This window comes from Phoca vitulina, unplaced genomic scaffold, assembly GCF_004348235.1.
Source record: "Phoca vitulina isolate PV1807 unplaced genomic scaffold, GSC_HSeal_1.0 scaffold7, whole genome shotgun sequence".
Classification (NCBI taxonomy): domain Eukaryota; kingdom Metazoa; phylum Chordata; class Mammalia; order Carnivora; family Phocidae; genus Phoca; species Phoca vitulina.
Window position 1 is genome coordinate 47,265,387 of NW_022589710.1, and position 15,167 is coordinate 47,280,553.

Consider the following 15,167-nt stretch of genomic DNA (forward strand, 5'->3'; position numbering starts at 1 on the left):
TGGGAGCCAGAGGGACAGCAAGCCTGAGGCCTTTTCTCTCCTTTTCTGCCTCCCTGCTCACTGCTTTTCCTGGCTGCAGCTTGACCTCACTGATCTATGGGGAGCAGAGCGAGAAGACATCTCCCTCGGATATTTCCCTGGAGATGGAACACAAGGACAAGGTGAGTGCTTGGGTGGGCCTGGGCCCAGAGGGTTCCTGGCCTGGAGCCCAGCCGTGTGCGGAAAGGAGCACGCTCACACTCAGGGGCTTTGCAGCCCGCGACACCGGCCTGGCCATGTGACCTTGGACCAATTCTTCAGCCTTGCCACGCCTCCGTTTCCCCATTGGAAAGTTGGAGCTATTCACCATTCCTACCTCCAAGTAAGAGTTAGTTAATTCTGTTATTTTAGAGGGATTTTTAAAACTAATTTTCTTGCTCTTCTCAAATCCTCAACCCTCGTCACAGCCCGCGTCCTGCCCAAGCCCCACTCTGAGCCAAGGACTCACCTCCTACTTCACATAGGAGATTCCTCACATGAGGCAGGGATTCCCTCAGCCTCCTCCATCCTGCTCCATGGAGCCCGGTCTTCTCTTCCTTCTCGTCCCTGTCGGATGCCAGTAGTCCACCCGAGCTTGTTCATTTGCTCAGCCAGTTGCCCTGGTGCCCCTGCTGAGGGCCACTGCTGGTCCGGGGACTGGACAGTGAACAAAATGGACCAAGTCCTGCTTCATGGGACTTTCTCCCTGTCTGAGAGACACCCAGACAGATGCACACAGGACGGTGGTCAGTGCATGAATTCCAAAAGGGGCAAAGAAGGCAGGCCACAGTAATGGGACGGAGCTGGAGTGTTGAGAGGGTGTCAGGGACGGTCGTGGGCCCCGACACAGCCCACAGCTGCCTGTGTCCCTCTGCCCCATCACAGCGAAACTGGAAGAGCCGTCTGCACCTGCGCTCTCCACTTTCCCTCTCACTCCTCGACCCCTGCAATGTGGCTTCCGTCCCTCCATCCCACCCAGACAGCTCATCAGTTGTCCCACGCCATGAAATCTGATGGACTTTCCTGAGTTCTCCTCTCATCTGATCTCTCAGAAACATCCGGCCTTATAGACCATCTTCCCCTCCTGAACAGGCCCTTCCAGTTGCTTCTGTGACACCACACTCTCTGGGCTTCCCTTCTGCCACTCCATCTGTTCCTCTCTGTCCCCTCTGCAGGCTCCTCCTCCACAGCTGGAGTTGCCCTCAGTGGGTCCCAGGCCTCCTCCTCATGCTCCTGGGCAGTGTCACCCATACTCACGACCTCAACTGCCACCTCTCCACAGACCCTTCCTAAATTTCCGTCTCCAGCTAAACTTCCCTCTGGGCTCCAGGCACATTTATCCAATGGCTTTCAGAATATCTCCCCGTGGATATTGTAAAGGCATTTGGGATTCAATATGTCTGAAACATGCCACACTGTCCGTCCACCCACCTGTTCCTCAATCCCTGGTCTCAGACTCTGCCCACCACCCACCCAGGTGCACCCCCTTGGTGTGGCCCAGGCCCCCAGGCACAGCCAGTCCATTACCGAGTTGTATTGCTGTCACCTTCCCAGTCTTGTTCCTCTCCCACCACCCCCCAGTCCAGGCCCCCGCTGGTCTCTTGTTGGATGACCAGGGTGGCCTCTAACGAATCTCTATGTCCACACTTATGTCCTGCCCCACCCATTTCCCACCTGCATTCGGAGCGATCCCCATGAGCGGGGACACACATTCCCCTGTGTAAACCTTCACTGGCTTCCTTCCTAGTGCTCTTGGAATAAAGCGCAGATGCCTGCGTGGCTTCGTGCTTGGTCTCCCGCCAACCTGTCCAGTTTGTCCTTCTCCTCCCAAGTCCCCATCCCTGGCCACATCAGCCACCTTTTAGATCCTCAAAAGTGCCACCTCCTTTCCTCCACAGGGCCTTTCACCCGCTCTTCCCTGTCTCCCTCTGCGGTGGCCCCCGCTCAGGGCTAACACACTGACCCTTCGTTCAGATTTCAGCCCCCGCACCACTGCCCCGGGAGCCCCATCCACCCCACGCGGGACCGGATCTTTTGTCCTCTGCGCATGGAAAGTGCATTCCTTTTCTTCAGGGCTCTTAACCCAGTGGGTAACAATCCCTCATCTACCCGATCGGTCCCGTGCGTCTGACCAGGTCTTGCCCACCACTGTCCCCGCACCCAGGCCAGCCTGCCGTGTAATTAGCATCTGATAGGTATTTGTTGGAGGCAGTGAGGGAGTAGAACCATTTTCCTTCCCCTATCATCCTTCCAAGAGACCTGGTCCCGCTACCTGCCACGATCTGCCCCAAGCTGTGTGGTGAGCCGCAGACCAGTTTGTGTCTCAGAGTTTCTCCGTAGAATAAGGACAGTCACACCTGCCTTACAAGGTGGTCCTCAGCTTTATTTTCAGAAACATTATTTTGGTTGGGGTTTTTTTGTACAATGGCACAAAGATCATTTATTTTAAAAAGATCTGAGACATCATGAGGGCGGCAGTGGGCAGTCACCCTGCAGAGCTGGAAATGAGGCAGGCAGGGAGAGTGGGAGGCGGGGAGTGGCCCCTGGAGCGCCCCAGCCGCAATCCCGGGACCTCAGCCAGCCCGAGGGGCCTGGGGACAGCAGAGGGGTCATTACCCCCCGTGGTGGGAGTGAGGAGGGTGGGGCCACCAAGAGAGGTGCAATGAACTGACCACTGTCACAGGCCTTGTGCGCTAAGCTAGCCCCTGGTTGCTTGTGGCCGTTGCCTGCAGGGGTGAGGCAAGAGGGCACGTGGCATCCCTTCTCGGGCCTGCTATTCAGCTGCTAAGTTTGCTGAATGGTTTATGCCTTTCGTAGCTGTGATGTACATGTTGGGGGGGCCTTGGGGGGGTCTGTTGTCTGTGAGCCCAGAGAGAGGTAGTCCACACAGGCTCGCGGCACATCTGGGTCTGTGCAGTTGTCACGGCATGGAGGCCACACTCTGCCCTTTGACGGACAGTCCTGTCCTGTGTGAATTCCGGGGCGCATGCATGCCATGTGTGCTATCCCCCTTGGCACCTGCCATAGAGGGGGTGGAAGGGGTTCCCAGGAAGGTGTGTCCTCCACTGTGCACGACCACTAGGGACTGTCAGCAAACCTACTTGCTCCCTAAATAAATCACACCCATTTGCCCAAAGGTGGGTGGTGGAGAAAGCCCCTCCCTGGCAGGGAAGGGTGTTCAGACTCTCTGCCCAACTCTTACTTAGCAATTCACTCCTTCCCTGGGGACATTCCCAGTCAGTGCCACCAGTAAGTTATTCTCCTTCTTTGCTTTGACTCATACCTGGGCATCTGTCCTGATTTTATTTATTATTTTTGGGGGGGGCAGAGGGAGAGGGAGAGAGAGAGAACCCTAAGCAGGCTCCACGCCCAGCGCAGAGCCCGACATGGGGCTCGATCTGACGACCCCAAGATCATGACCTGAGCCAAAATCAAGAGTCTGACGCTTAACTGACTGAGCCACTCCCCCCACCCTTTTTTAGAGAGTGTCTTTATCTTAGTTCCCCAGGACAGAACTGGGGAAATGGTCCCCCCCTGAGGTGGACATCTGACTTATTAGGCAACCCCAATCCAGGGAAGGAAGCAAAGAACTTCCTTCTGTTTCTTGCTTGCCTGACTCCCCATGGCTTCCTTTTGGGCAATACCTCTTCCCCAATCAGTGTGGTGCCAGGGAATGTCAGCCAGGTGGGCCTGCCTGTTTCACTGATGTGCTTGTGATCAAATGGGGTCAATCAAGAATTGCAGCCTTTTCCCAGATTTTGCTAAATCCTGCAGAATCCCAGAAGGAAGCGCACACCAGGACAATTTAACCAGCTACCAGATCTGGCGGCTTTTAGGGCCATGGGCCCCAGCCTATCCTCATGCACACTCTTCCCAAGCACACAACCTCTCTAGGCCTCCCACCCCTCCACCGCTGAGGCTGCCCTTCCCTACCACCCAGAAACCAGACAGCAAGACCCTGAGAGAAAGACATAATCGGCAGGACTCTCAGATGTAAGAGAAGAAACCCAGCTCAAACTAGGTAATATGTGGCTTGAGTCAGGGGAAATTAAAGAGAAGTGGCTGACTTGGGTACAGGGAGATCCAGGGAGTCCAGAGATACCACCAGGATCCCCCCTCCAGCCCTCTGTCCTCTGAGCAGGCTATTTTTCTCAGACAAGCGCCTGCCTCTGGCATCGAAGATGGCACCAAGCCCCTGCAGGCTCCATGGTGTTCACCAAGGTGCAGGAGCTCAGGTGGAGAGAGACTCCCTCTCCCGAGATCCCCATCAATCCCCCTAAGAGAATTTTGATTGGCCCCATTTGGGTCATGCTTCCATTGACCAACTGCCCACTGGTGGCAGACCCCTACTTCATGGACAGCCCACCAGGCCATATGCATGGGGTGGGGGGCATTTCCCAGAAGGAAGCAACGAGGGACAGACAGAAAGCAGCCGATGTCTACTGCATAAAAAGGGTCCCTTCTCTCCCTCTGGTCCAAGGCCCACAAAGCCCCCATTTCCTGTAACAGGATGCCACATGGCAGGAATGTGAACTCACAGCTCACTTCCGGGGAGACTTCTTCCTGGACAGTCACCACAGATTCCAGTTGGAGCCCACTTCCTTCCAGAATCTGAGCTCTTTCTCGCTGCCATCTCTTGCCAGGAAGGAGGCCCCTATGGACGCTGCCTGGGTTCACTCAGCTGGAGGGCAGGCCTGGGGCTGGATTTTCTCACATGTTCTCTCCTTTCTCCCTAGGGCTTCTATTCCTGGTTCTTCAACACCGTCACCATGAAGTAAGTGCCTGAACTTTCTTTTTTTTTTTAAGATTTTATTTCTTATTTGTCAGAGAGAGAACATGAGCAAGAGCAGGGGCAGGGGCAGGGGGAGCGGTAGCAGGGAGCCCGATGCAGAACTTGAGCTTGATCCCAGGCCCCCAGGATCATGACCTGAGCCAAAGGCAGACACTTAAACTGACTGAGCCACTATGCAGGCGCCCCTTTGTGCCTGAACTTTCTGAGCTTGTGCTGGCAGCTGCCTTACTTGGGGGAGGATGGGGGTGGAGCCTGCTGCCCCGCAGGTCTGGGGCTGGACCTGAGTTCTGTGCCCCACCCCCCACTCCCCCTGACCACTTCAGCCCTGCCCAGGCAGAGCAGGCCCTCTGGGGTTCCGGGCGGGGGGAGGGGGAGATGGGAACTGGACATAGCCCGCAGCCCTCAGGAAGGCACCACTTAGTCACGCGTACAAAAACACTTTTATGAACTCCACCCTAGGAAAAAAGTCCTTCCTGCAGTGCTCTCTGCTTTATTTCTGTGAGCATCCTTCATCATACTGAAATGGGAAAGAACACAGCGGGCAGAAGGGCTCAGCCCTGATAACAGAGGGACAGCCCCTTGCCCACCCCACCTCCTGGATCTCTTTAGGGCCAGACCCCAGTTGGCAGGGAGACAGACCCCAGGTCACCTGTTTCTCCTGATTCCCCCACACTTCAGCATTCTGACTTCCCGCTCCTGATTCCGCCCCGCTTCAGCTGGGCACCTTCCAGGGCTCTTCCAGCTCTCCGTGCCCCCACGGTGTGTGTGTGCATGCTTTCACGTGCACACACGCACACGCACACTCGTGCCTGTGCACACGGCTCTGCCGCCACCTCATAGCCCTGCACATTCCTGGGCACTCCCTAAATATCCCCCATCTGTCCTGCCCTGCCCATCTTCCAAGCCCCTCCTCCAGGGCCCTTTCTTGCCTGGCGCCTGTCTTAGGGTGCAGCCTCGCGGCCCATCCGAGGCCACCTGCAGCAAGGGGCCGGACTGGGCCTGCTAACTTGCTTTCTTGGCAAAGGCTCCTAGAACTTCCTCCTGCACGCCCACCAGTCAAGGTCCTGGCTGGGAGCCTTCCTCCATTTTCCCAAGACCCCACCTCACCCCCACGAGCCACCTCAGGGCGCCTCTCTTTCTCCAGACCTGCTGAAGGGGGCAAGGGCACTGTGCCTGGGCCCTGGGAGCCCTGAGCTGGGCTTAGGACCATGAGCCTCTGGTGTCTGAGCTGCAGCCCTGCTGATGGGGGAGTCCCCGTGGCCTTGCCCCCAACCCCCACCCCCCACCCCAGTCTACCTTCATCATTCATCAGGGTCCACCGGAAGTGATACAGCTAGTTTGTGTGTGGTCCGGGGACCTTAGCCACATGCAGGGGAAGTGGAGGGGAAATGGTTTATCTCTTGGCACCTTCTCTGGTTTTGCTTTGGTAATTTTTAAGACATGCACAAGCTCACATTAAATATGTTTTCATTCAGAGAAACATGAAAGTCCACCTCCAGCCCTCCTCCGGAGACGCGATCCCTGTCAACAGTTTTAGGGAATCTTACTTTTTTTTTCCTTTAAACAAGCATTTACTGAAAAAAAAAAAAGTGTTTTTTTTTTTAAAATGACCACTAGGGTGTATGATCATTTGGAGCTGGTGACCTCAGGAGGCTGTCCGGGCTGGCTCTAGGTTCCTAGGTTTAGCAAAGTCATGAATGCTGGGCAGGGGCAGGGTGGCATGTTAGCCAGCCCTTTGCAGGGGTGAGAGGGAAGGAATCCCAGGGCGCCTACGCCTGTCTGAGCTGACCATATCCTCAGTCCTGAGTAGCTTGAGGCTGACTTTCTGGATCTTCTCTGCCATCTGCTGACACGTCGATGGGTGTATTCAGGGTGGGGAAAAATGTGTCCATGTTGCAGGAGAGAAGCGTACGTGCCAAATACAAGACTTCATGTGGTAGGTGACTCTGTGGTGTGCGTGCAAATATGAAATAAAAGAGGCACATCGCTACATTGGTGCAAATCCGCGTGCAGCTGTTCAGGTGTGCGTGCCCGGACCTGCAGGTCAGGGGAGGTCAGTGTGCGCAGTGTGTGTGTCTGGGTGAGGATCCTCTTCCCCCTACCTGACTCCACCCAAAGGCTTCTCCATTGGGAGCACATCACCCGGGAAGGGAGGATGGCTGGCCGTTGCACGGTGCATCCTGCATCCTTTAGGAGCAGGGTCTAGAAGACAGCCTCACACCGCTGAGACAGCTCAGTCCCTGAGCAGGGACAGGGACGCCAGAGTCCCCGGGCACAATGCCCAAGCAGTCTAGTTGGAGAGGCAAAGGTTAACAAGACTCACTCATAATAGGGAAGTTTTATTGCCGGGCAAAGGGCATTTGGGGGAACAAGAAATTAATGCCAGCTAGGGGGTTCAGGAGAAGCAAGTTTTGAGCTAGGCCTTGAAAGATGGGAAGAATTTCCACACTAGGCCCAGTGGAGGGCCCATCACAAAGAAAGGACTGCATGAGTGAAGGTTTGGGACAGAGATGGGCCGAAGCATCCAGAAATGGTCAGTCTGGTGTGGCTAGAAACAAGGATACATCTCAAGAGAGAGGCTAAAAGATTGGGCTAGAAGAATCAGCTAGGATCTTGACTGTCAGCAATGCTAAGAATCCTGGGCTTTGATCTAGAGGCAGTAAAGAGCTAATTCCTAATTTTGAGCAGGATACTCAGGGTGAGAATCTGTTTGTAGGCAGGAGTATGGGGGGGACTGGCAGTTGAGCAAGTCCAGAGGCAAGGTGAGCACCTAAGGAGGGTTTTCCAGTGTCCAGGTGAGAGGGGGTGCTGACCAAGGGAGGAGGCAGATGGCCTCCCATCTGGCCTCCAACTGGTTAAGAAAAGGAGTGATCCAAGTCTGGTTTCTGGGGAAGATGGTGACGCCACTAGTTGGACGCTGATGAGATACGAGGAGTTGGGGGAATGATGAATTATGGCTAGGGCAAACCCGCGAGTTGACCAGCAAGCTATTGAAAAACAGGGTTCGTTAAAGCTTTGGAGAAAGGCCGAGCAGGAGGGCACGGCCTGGGAGATGGGTGCACAAGGTCATAGTTGAAATTGTGGGAGCAGATCGGTCACCCAAAACGGGAAGCAAGATCAAAAAAGAGTGTCAAAGGGGCAGGAGGAAGAGGCGGCGATCTTTAGGGCTGGCCTCCCTGAAGGCCTCGAGGGTGTGGTGGGCAGCCTGTGAGCTCTGAGCTCCTGGTTGAGTGCAACGAGAGCACGAAGAGGGTGTGGACGTCAGTGGACGTCAGTGATTTGGGTCTCCGTTGGGGGAACGGTTCCTGGGTAAGGTGTCTGTGAAGTTGAGGCAGAGGAAGAGGTGGGCGGGAGGAGGGAGGTGAAGATGTTGGCTGGAACTTGAGGGGAAGCAGGTCAGGGAATGGAGGCTTGAGGAGTTTCTTGTATTTCAGAGTAGCCAGTGTGCCCTTGAACCCGGTGGTAGTTCCAAGATGTGGAGAGAGATGGCTGTGAATTCGAAGATGAGAGAGGACAGTGGATACAGTGGGTCTCCAGAAAGAGGAAACAGGAGGGAAGTGACTAGAGCCAAGAGGAGAATTAGTTGTGAGGAGGAGGGTGGTGGCTGGAACTTCCGGGCAGGGGGTCGGTGTCTCGGCTCCCTCTGAGACGGGAGGCTCTCTCAGCCCCACGCTGTCTGAGGCTCACTCCTGTCAGGTGACCAGGTCTTGGCACCCAAACCTGCAGCAGGACTCTCCCTTCGTTCCCGCTCCCCAGCACCCCGCCTTCTCACCAGTTCCCACCCACCCCATTCTTGGGATTTAATTCTCAAGTCCAGGGCAGGAAGTATTTTAACGGCTTGCAGTTAAAAAAAAAAAAAATCGAGAGCTCTAAATAATTCCCTAAATGGGGATTATTGAAACGCCTTGAAGATATGCTCTTTATAGTATTGTTTAAAAATAAATCTGAATCCTGGACTGGATGCTAGAAGTTGCATACTCCCTACAGGCCTGACCGGAGCGCAGGGGTGAGTAAACCCTGGGACGTCCACCAGCCGAGTGGGGAGGCCACCTTGGTGCTGGGTATGAACCAGCGCCCTGGAAATGGAGGCCACTATCACCATTACCACTTCCAGCCATGAAAACATTTACACAAAACGTGAAACAGTCAGAAAAGGCTTCAGATGAAAACCTAAGCAACACAACAATACATCCGATGCTGTTTATACTATAGTCACGAAATTCCACCGGCACAACGACAAAAAACTAAAGGCAATGGACCAAAATGCTTCATGGTCATTATCTTAGGTTGGATGAGATTCTAGGGGAATGATTTTCTTCTCCTTTGTATTTCCCCAAAATTCTGTAATAAGCGTGTGTTGCTTTTAAATTTCTTTTTGAAGTATAACACACATATGGACAAGTGCACAAAAATCAAGGTCCAGCTCAGTTGTAGCAAAGCAGATCAAGGATTAGAATTGCCAGCACTCCAGGAGCCCCCCTCCTGCTCCCTCCCAACCCCCTGTCACCTCCCCCTACCTCCCCCTCTCCAAAGACAACCAGTATCCTGACTTCTCTCTCCATAGTTCAGTATCGCCTATTTTTGAACTTTGTGTATGGAAACATTTGTATGTATTGTTTGTGCCTAGATCTTTCACCCAACATTGTGTTTGTGAAGTTCAGCTGTGGTCTTTCATTTTTATCTCTGTACGGTATTTCATTCTTTATCTATATCATTACATATAGATCTCACGTATATACATATACATATGTATCTCACACTCTTTTTTTTAAAGTAGACTCTATACCCAATGTGTGGCCTCAACTCACACCCCCAAGATCTAGAGTCGCACGCTCCACTGACTGAGCCAGCCGGGCGCCCCTGTATCTCACAATTCTTGTGTCCGTTTCCACCTTTGGTAGACATTTAGGTTGTTTGGGGCTGTTAGAAATAATGCATCTGAGATTCTTAGACATGTCTCTTGATACACATGTGCATGTGTTTCCACTGGGAATAAAACGAGGCGCGGAGCTGCTGGGTCACAGGCTGTGAATGTAGTCAGTGTCCTTAGATAATACCAACTGTTTGCCAAAGCAGCGGTGCCAGAGTATGTACCCGTGCGTGGGGGAGAGCGCCCAGTGCCCCCGTACCCTCGCCGGCACTTGCTCTTGTCTTTCTAACTTTGGCCAATCTGGCCGTGTGGAGTGATATCTCATTGTGACCTTAAGAATTCTCTTTTAGGGCGTCTGGGTGGCTCAGTCGGTTAAGCAGCTGCCTTCGGCTCAGGTCACGGTCCTGGAGCCCCGGGATCGAGTCCCGCATCGGGCTCCCTGCTCAGCGGGGAGTCTGCTTCTCCCTCTGACCCTCCCCCCTCTCATGCTCTCTCTCTCTCTCTCTCTCTCATTCTCTCTCTCAATAAATAAATAAAAAAAAAGAATTCCCTTTTAATTAACAAATTAAAAGACACAACTTAAAAAAAATCGGATGCCTCTCCATATCACTACTGGTTGGTCTGGTGCACGCCCCATAGAAAGCACTCAACACGAAGCAAGGCAAGATGGAATGACTGCATGATTTCAAAAGTGCCTCTGGATTCCCAAGTGTGTGTGTGTAACAGCTTCGACTTTGGATATGCCCGTGAAATTCAGTGAAATACATTTCAGGCATGATAGAGGCTTTAAGACAAAGGGTGATAATTCTAAAAAAAAATTAAAAATAAAAACTTGGGGGTAGGGTGATAATCTTCTCTTCCTTGCCCTCCTTCCAGTATACCTGTGGCCGCACAGGCTCCTGAGGAATGTCCTCGTCTGTGTGTCTCTTCCAGGAACGAGGATCTGATCAGCAAGTGTGGAGATGATGCCCGCATCTACATCATGTTCCAGTATCACCTCATCATCTTTGTGCTCATCCTCTGCATCCCGTCCTTGGGTATCATCTTGCCTGTCAACTACATCGGAACCGTTCTGGGTAGGCGGAGCTCAGTGCGCCCGGGGCCCTGGGCCCCCAGAGCAGAGGGGCAGCCCGGGAGACAGGACAGAGCGTCGGTCTCGAGTCTAGAAATCCAAAATTGAATTCCACTTCTCAAAATTGGTGATGTGAGCTGAGGCCACCCAAACTTCAGTTCTCCCACGTGGAGACTGGAGAGGAGACGTCCGTCGTCACGAGGTTGGCTCAGGACCTTGGTACAGCAGGCATGCGATAGTAATTCAGCCTGGAACTGAAGGTTTACCGGCAGCCCCGCACTACACCTGGCCAGGTGCTTGCGAGGCCTTTTTATGGCATGTGACCTACAGCAGAGATCCCTGAACTTGATCTCTCCCCACCTGCACGGTGACCAGACACAGCCCTAGAAGTGCAAAATTGGTCTCCTAGGAAGTCTCGCTATGCTTGTTATAAAAGGGCAAGTCCTTTGGACAGACTGACATTGTGGGCTTGGGCTTCGAAGACAGAAAAATCTTGGTTCCCCAACTTTGACCCACATCTGCTTCCCAGAAAACACCTTCGCCCAATCTCGCAAATTATTTCATCTTATCTGCAGCAGATCACTCTCCCCGGGCGTCGGGTCCTCAACTGTCATGGGGATTGGGAGAGAATGCATGCCTGGTGCCCGGCTCGTAGTGAGCGCTCAGTGAATAACAGCCGGTACTTCACTTAGCAACGTGAGGAGGGGCAGGGCTGGAGGCTGTGTAGCTAGGTGGGGTCGTGTAGCGCCCACCATGCCCGGGTGGCAGCCAGTGGGGTACCCTGCTTCCTCACAGGGCTGTTTCTCCTCAGCCAGAGGTAGACTTCAGTTAATTCAAGGTAGCACGCAATGTCTGCGCCACCAAATACCGTTACCAGAGTCAGCAACTTCTGTCTTTCCAAATTCTCTTCCTAAGAGCTAGTGTGTTGGTGATGATATATTGTATATAATGTATATGTTACATTAATGCAGGATTTCTGGACACGTTTCATAACATTCAGAGGTGTCTAAACCGACAAACTAATGCACTTTGCCAGAAGGATTTATTCTGTCCCAATGAGGCAACGTGACATTCTTGTGATTGTTGCCAGTGGTAACAGCCTTGCTGATTTCATCCCTCCACTCATGGCGGCGCCCTGGGCTCCTTCAGTAAGCGCTTACTGGTGGTGTCTGCCACGCTCCAGTTGGGTGCTGGGGATGCCACACCAAGACTTGGTCTCACGTCACAGCCGTAGAGCCCCAACCAGTAGTCCCAGGGAGAAGAAGAGGCCTCTGCTGGCTTTGTTGGGAGTTGGAGGCAAGTTCTGGGGAACGAGAAGGAAGGGCAGGACATGGGCAAGCATCTCCAGACCCCAGGCATGCATTCAGGAACCTTGAATTCAAGCAGCCCCCTCGACTCACTCAATCAAGGAACCAGCCTTGAGGTCAGCCACTTTCTTCTCTTCCAGATTGGAATAGCCACTTTGGTCGGACCACCATCGTCAATGTCTCCATAGAGTAGGTACCTGATCCTCTTACCTCCCGTTCTACTGGCTGGGGCATTGGTGGGGAGAGAAGGTCCAGCGTGTGGGTCGAAAATGTGGGCACTGCTTTGCTGCTAAGAAAGGCCTGGTTTCCTTGGGACCCATGTACTGAGCGGGAGGCCAGAAGTTGCATTCTCTTGGTGCCTCAGTGTCCCCATATCTGTAATAGGTAGAACCACCCAAACTGGCCACTCCAAAGACCTGGAAAGACAGTCCTGTTGGTTTACTACATCCAGCACCCAAGTGGCAAAGACCCTGTAGCAAGCAGAGGCTTGAGCTATTCTTTCCTGCCCAAAAATAGTGCATGTCAACCCTCATCTAGTGACTAACGCATAGACCCAATTCCCGTACCCCCGGGGGGAGGAGGGGGGGCTGAGGACCCATGTGACCCGGCTTCATGCCCCGCCTCTGCCGTTAGCTGGCCCTGGGTCCGGGGCAGTGCCCGCCCACCCCGAGCTGCATTCCTAGTCTGGGGGGGGAAGCAGGGGAGGAACAAACGTTGGACGTGATTCGTAGATTTCAGCAGCAGCCAACCCAACTGGTGGCTCAGTCAATGTGTACTGAGCCACATGTGGCCCTGCCGGTCCACGCTGAGAAAACAGGCCCACAGGGGGTCTTGGCCACGTGTGGCCGACTTCCTGACAAAGCTGAAGGGGCAGGTCCAGCAGGTGTGAGTGGGGGTTCACACATCCCTGCCCCACTTCCCCCTGCACCCTGCATTCCGTCAAGCTCCCAAATCAGCAGGACGGGGCTATGGCATCCTCTTACATCTCCTTCCAGGTGGCCCCTCCCCTGGTGCTGCCAACCCCGGAGCTCACCAGCTTCTCCCAGGCCAGCCACCGGCGTAAGGTGCCTACGCCTTCCCGACAAGATGTTAGTTTTAATAGGGCAGGAAAGACCTTCAACATCCATAAGTCCATACTGGCAGAGAGCTGGAGTGTTCCTTGCCCCGTCCGAGGACACCTAGCTGGATAGGGAATATTCGGTGAAATGTCAGGCGCTGGGGCAAGTGTGGAGGAGAGATTGTGAAGCAAGGCAGCTTTCTCTTCTCAAACCACACCAAATAAGGTGGGTCCTATTTCTGAACAGTCCTCTTGGCCGGATGCCTTGGGACAGCATCGTACGAGCCCAAAGCCCTGGTGCCACCACTCCTCCTGTCCCAGGAGAGGTAGAGCGAATCCGCTGGGCCCTCCTCCCTCGGGGCCCGAGTAGGACCCCCCCATCCCTCGGCACTGAGGGCCGATGGCCCCCCTACTTGGGCTGCCTGGCGGCTGTGGGAGCGTGAGCTGGAGCCTCCAGCAGCCCGATATGGTGGTGAGGAGTCCCTGGGCGTCCTCTGCCCCAGGCTCACCTCCCAGTGCTGCCATGGCCGGGAGTGACCTCTGCCTCTGGCCCTCATTTCCCTGTGGATAAAATGAAGATAACCACAGTAGCACCCTCATAGGGTGTGAGAATCTGGTGAGAAAAGGTACAGAAAGCATCTAGTCCCACCCTGGGTCTGGCGTAGAGTAAGCACTCAGTAAATGTAGGCCTGCGGTAGCTGGCGTGGCCCCCCCCTTCTTACCATGGCCATCCCCTTCCAAGGTGGCCAAGTGTCTGGAAGTACCGGAGGGCAGCAGGGGGAGACTGCCTGGGGTGGGAGAGGGTGGTCTCACCCCTGCTGTGTCTGGTTCCTGGCAGGAGTAAGGTCCTGTGGCTGCATAGCTGTTTCTCCTTCCTCTACTTCCTCATCAACCTCGTCTTCATGGCTCATCACTGTTTAGGGTTTGTGCCCAAGAAGAGCTACAAGGTGAGTAAGTGAAAAGAACTCCCGAGCTGCTCCCTCCCAGCCAGAGCCGCCCCCGCTGGACCATCGCACTCCCGGCCTTCAGAGGCATCCCCGTTCGCACATTCTGCACACCTGTGGGGGGCAGTCTCACTAGAGCAGGGCAAGCCTCCTCCCCTTGGCCCGGTGAGTCATTACCCGGCACCTCGCCCAGCTGTCCTGCTTGGTAAGCCACTGGAACGCTTCCACACCGGTCGGTAAACAGCTGCTCCCAGGGGCCTCCTAGGAACCCCTTGCCCTGCTGCCCGGCCCCTCTCTGAAGACCCCTGAGCCCCAGCCATCCACAAACTAAAAGGTTAACAAACCCCTGGACCGGCAGGCGCTTCCATCCTAAGTGCTCAGTGTCCCCTGCTGGGGAGTGCCCAAGGTCCTTGCCCTTCCACAGTCTCTGAGGTCAGAGAGCCCAGGGCCCGGCCCAGGTAGCCCCACTGTCCTGGTTTGGGTCACCCCACCTCCCAAGCAGGCCCTAAGATAAGAGTCTGCACAGCATTCACTTATTTTGAAGGTGATCCTAGGAAAAACCACTAGAGGGTGGGGAAGTGGGATGGAAAAGAAGATGCAGGTAAGAGGGAGAGGTTAAGGAGCAACTGTCACTACCCTGGGAGTCGGGTAGAACAAGCACCCTAGATTTTCCCTGCCTAGGGGAGCAGTCCGCACATTCCCACCGGCTCCCTGGCCGTCACTGGCTGAGGCTGCATTCGGGGCTTTAACTCTTTACACCTTGCTGGCTAGCATTGGCAGTCCAGGGCTTAATGTGCACAGCTGCCCTTGGGGTGTAGAGATGAGGCTGAGGGGCTGCGGGTGGGCCTGGCAGTGCTGCCCACCCAAGCTAACACCCACACCCGCACCTGCACCAGCACCCACATAGCCCCAGCCCCAGCCCCAGCCCCAGCCCCAGCCCCAGCCCAGCCCCAGCCCAGCCCCAGCCCCAGCCCAGCCCCAGCCCCAGCCCCAGCCCCAGCCCCAGCCCAGCCCCAGCCCCAGCCCCAGCCCCAGCCCCAGCCCCAGCCCCAGCTCCAGCCCCAGCCCCAGCCCCAGCCCCAGCCCCAGCCCCAGCCCCAGCCCAGC

The 15,167-nt window shown here is 54.8% G+C and overlaps 1 protein-coding gene across 7 annotated transcripts in view; it reads left to right on the forward strand.

Moving 5' to 3' along the window:
- Positions 1 to 15,167, forward strand: part of TMEM63C (transmembrane protein 63C) — a 99,852-nt gene that overhangs the window by 64,087 nt on the left and 20,598 nt on the right. For all 7 annotated transcript variants that reach the window (XM_032405660.1, XM_032405661.1, XM_032405664.1 and 4 more), the window contains 5 exons: positions 80 to 161; positions 4,755 to 4,792; positions 10,614 to 10,756; positions 12,200 to 12,248; positions 13,955 to 14,063. In XM_032405660.1, the coding sequence (XP_032261551.1) occupies positions 80 to 161; positions 4,755 to 4,792; positions 10,614 to 10,756; positions 12,200 to 12,248; positions 13,955 to 14,063 (421 nt within the window). The remainder of the gene's footprint in view (positions 1 to 79; positions 162 to 4,754; positions 4,793 to 10,613; positions 10,757 to 12,199; positions 12,249 to 13,954; positions 14,064 to 15,167) is intronic.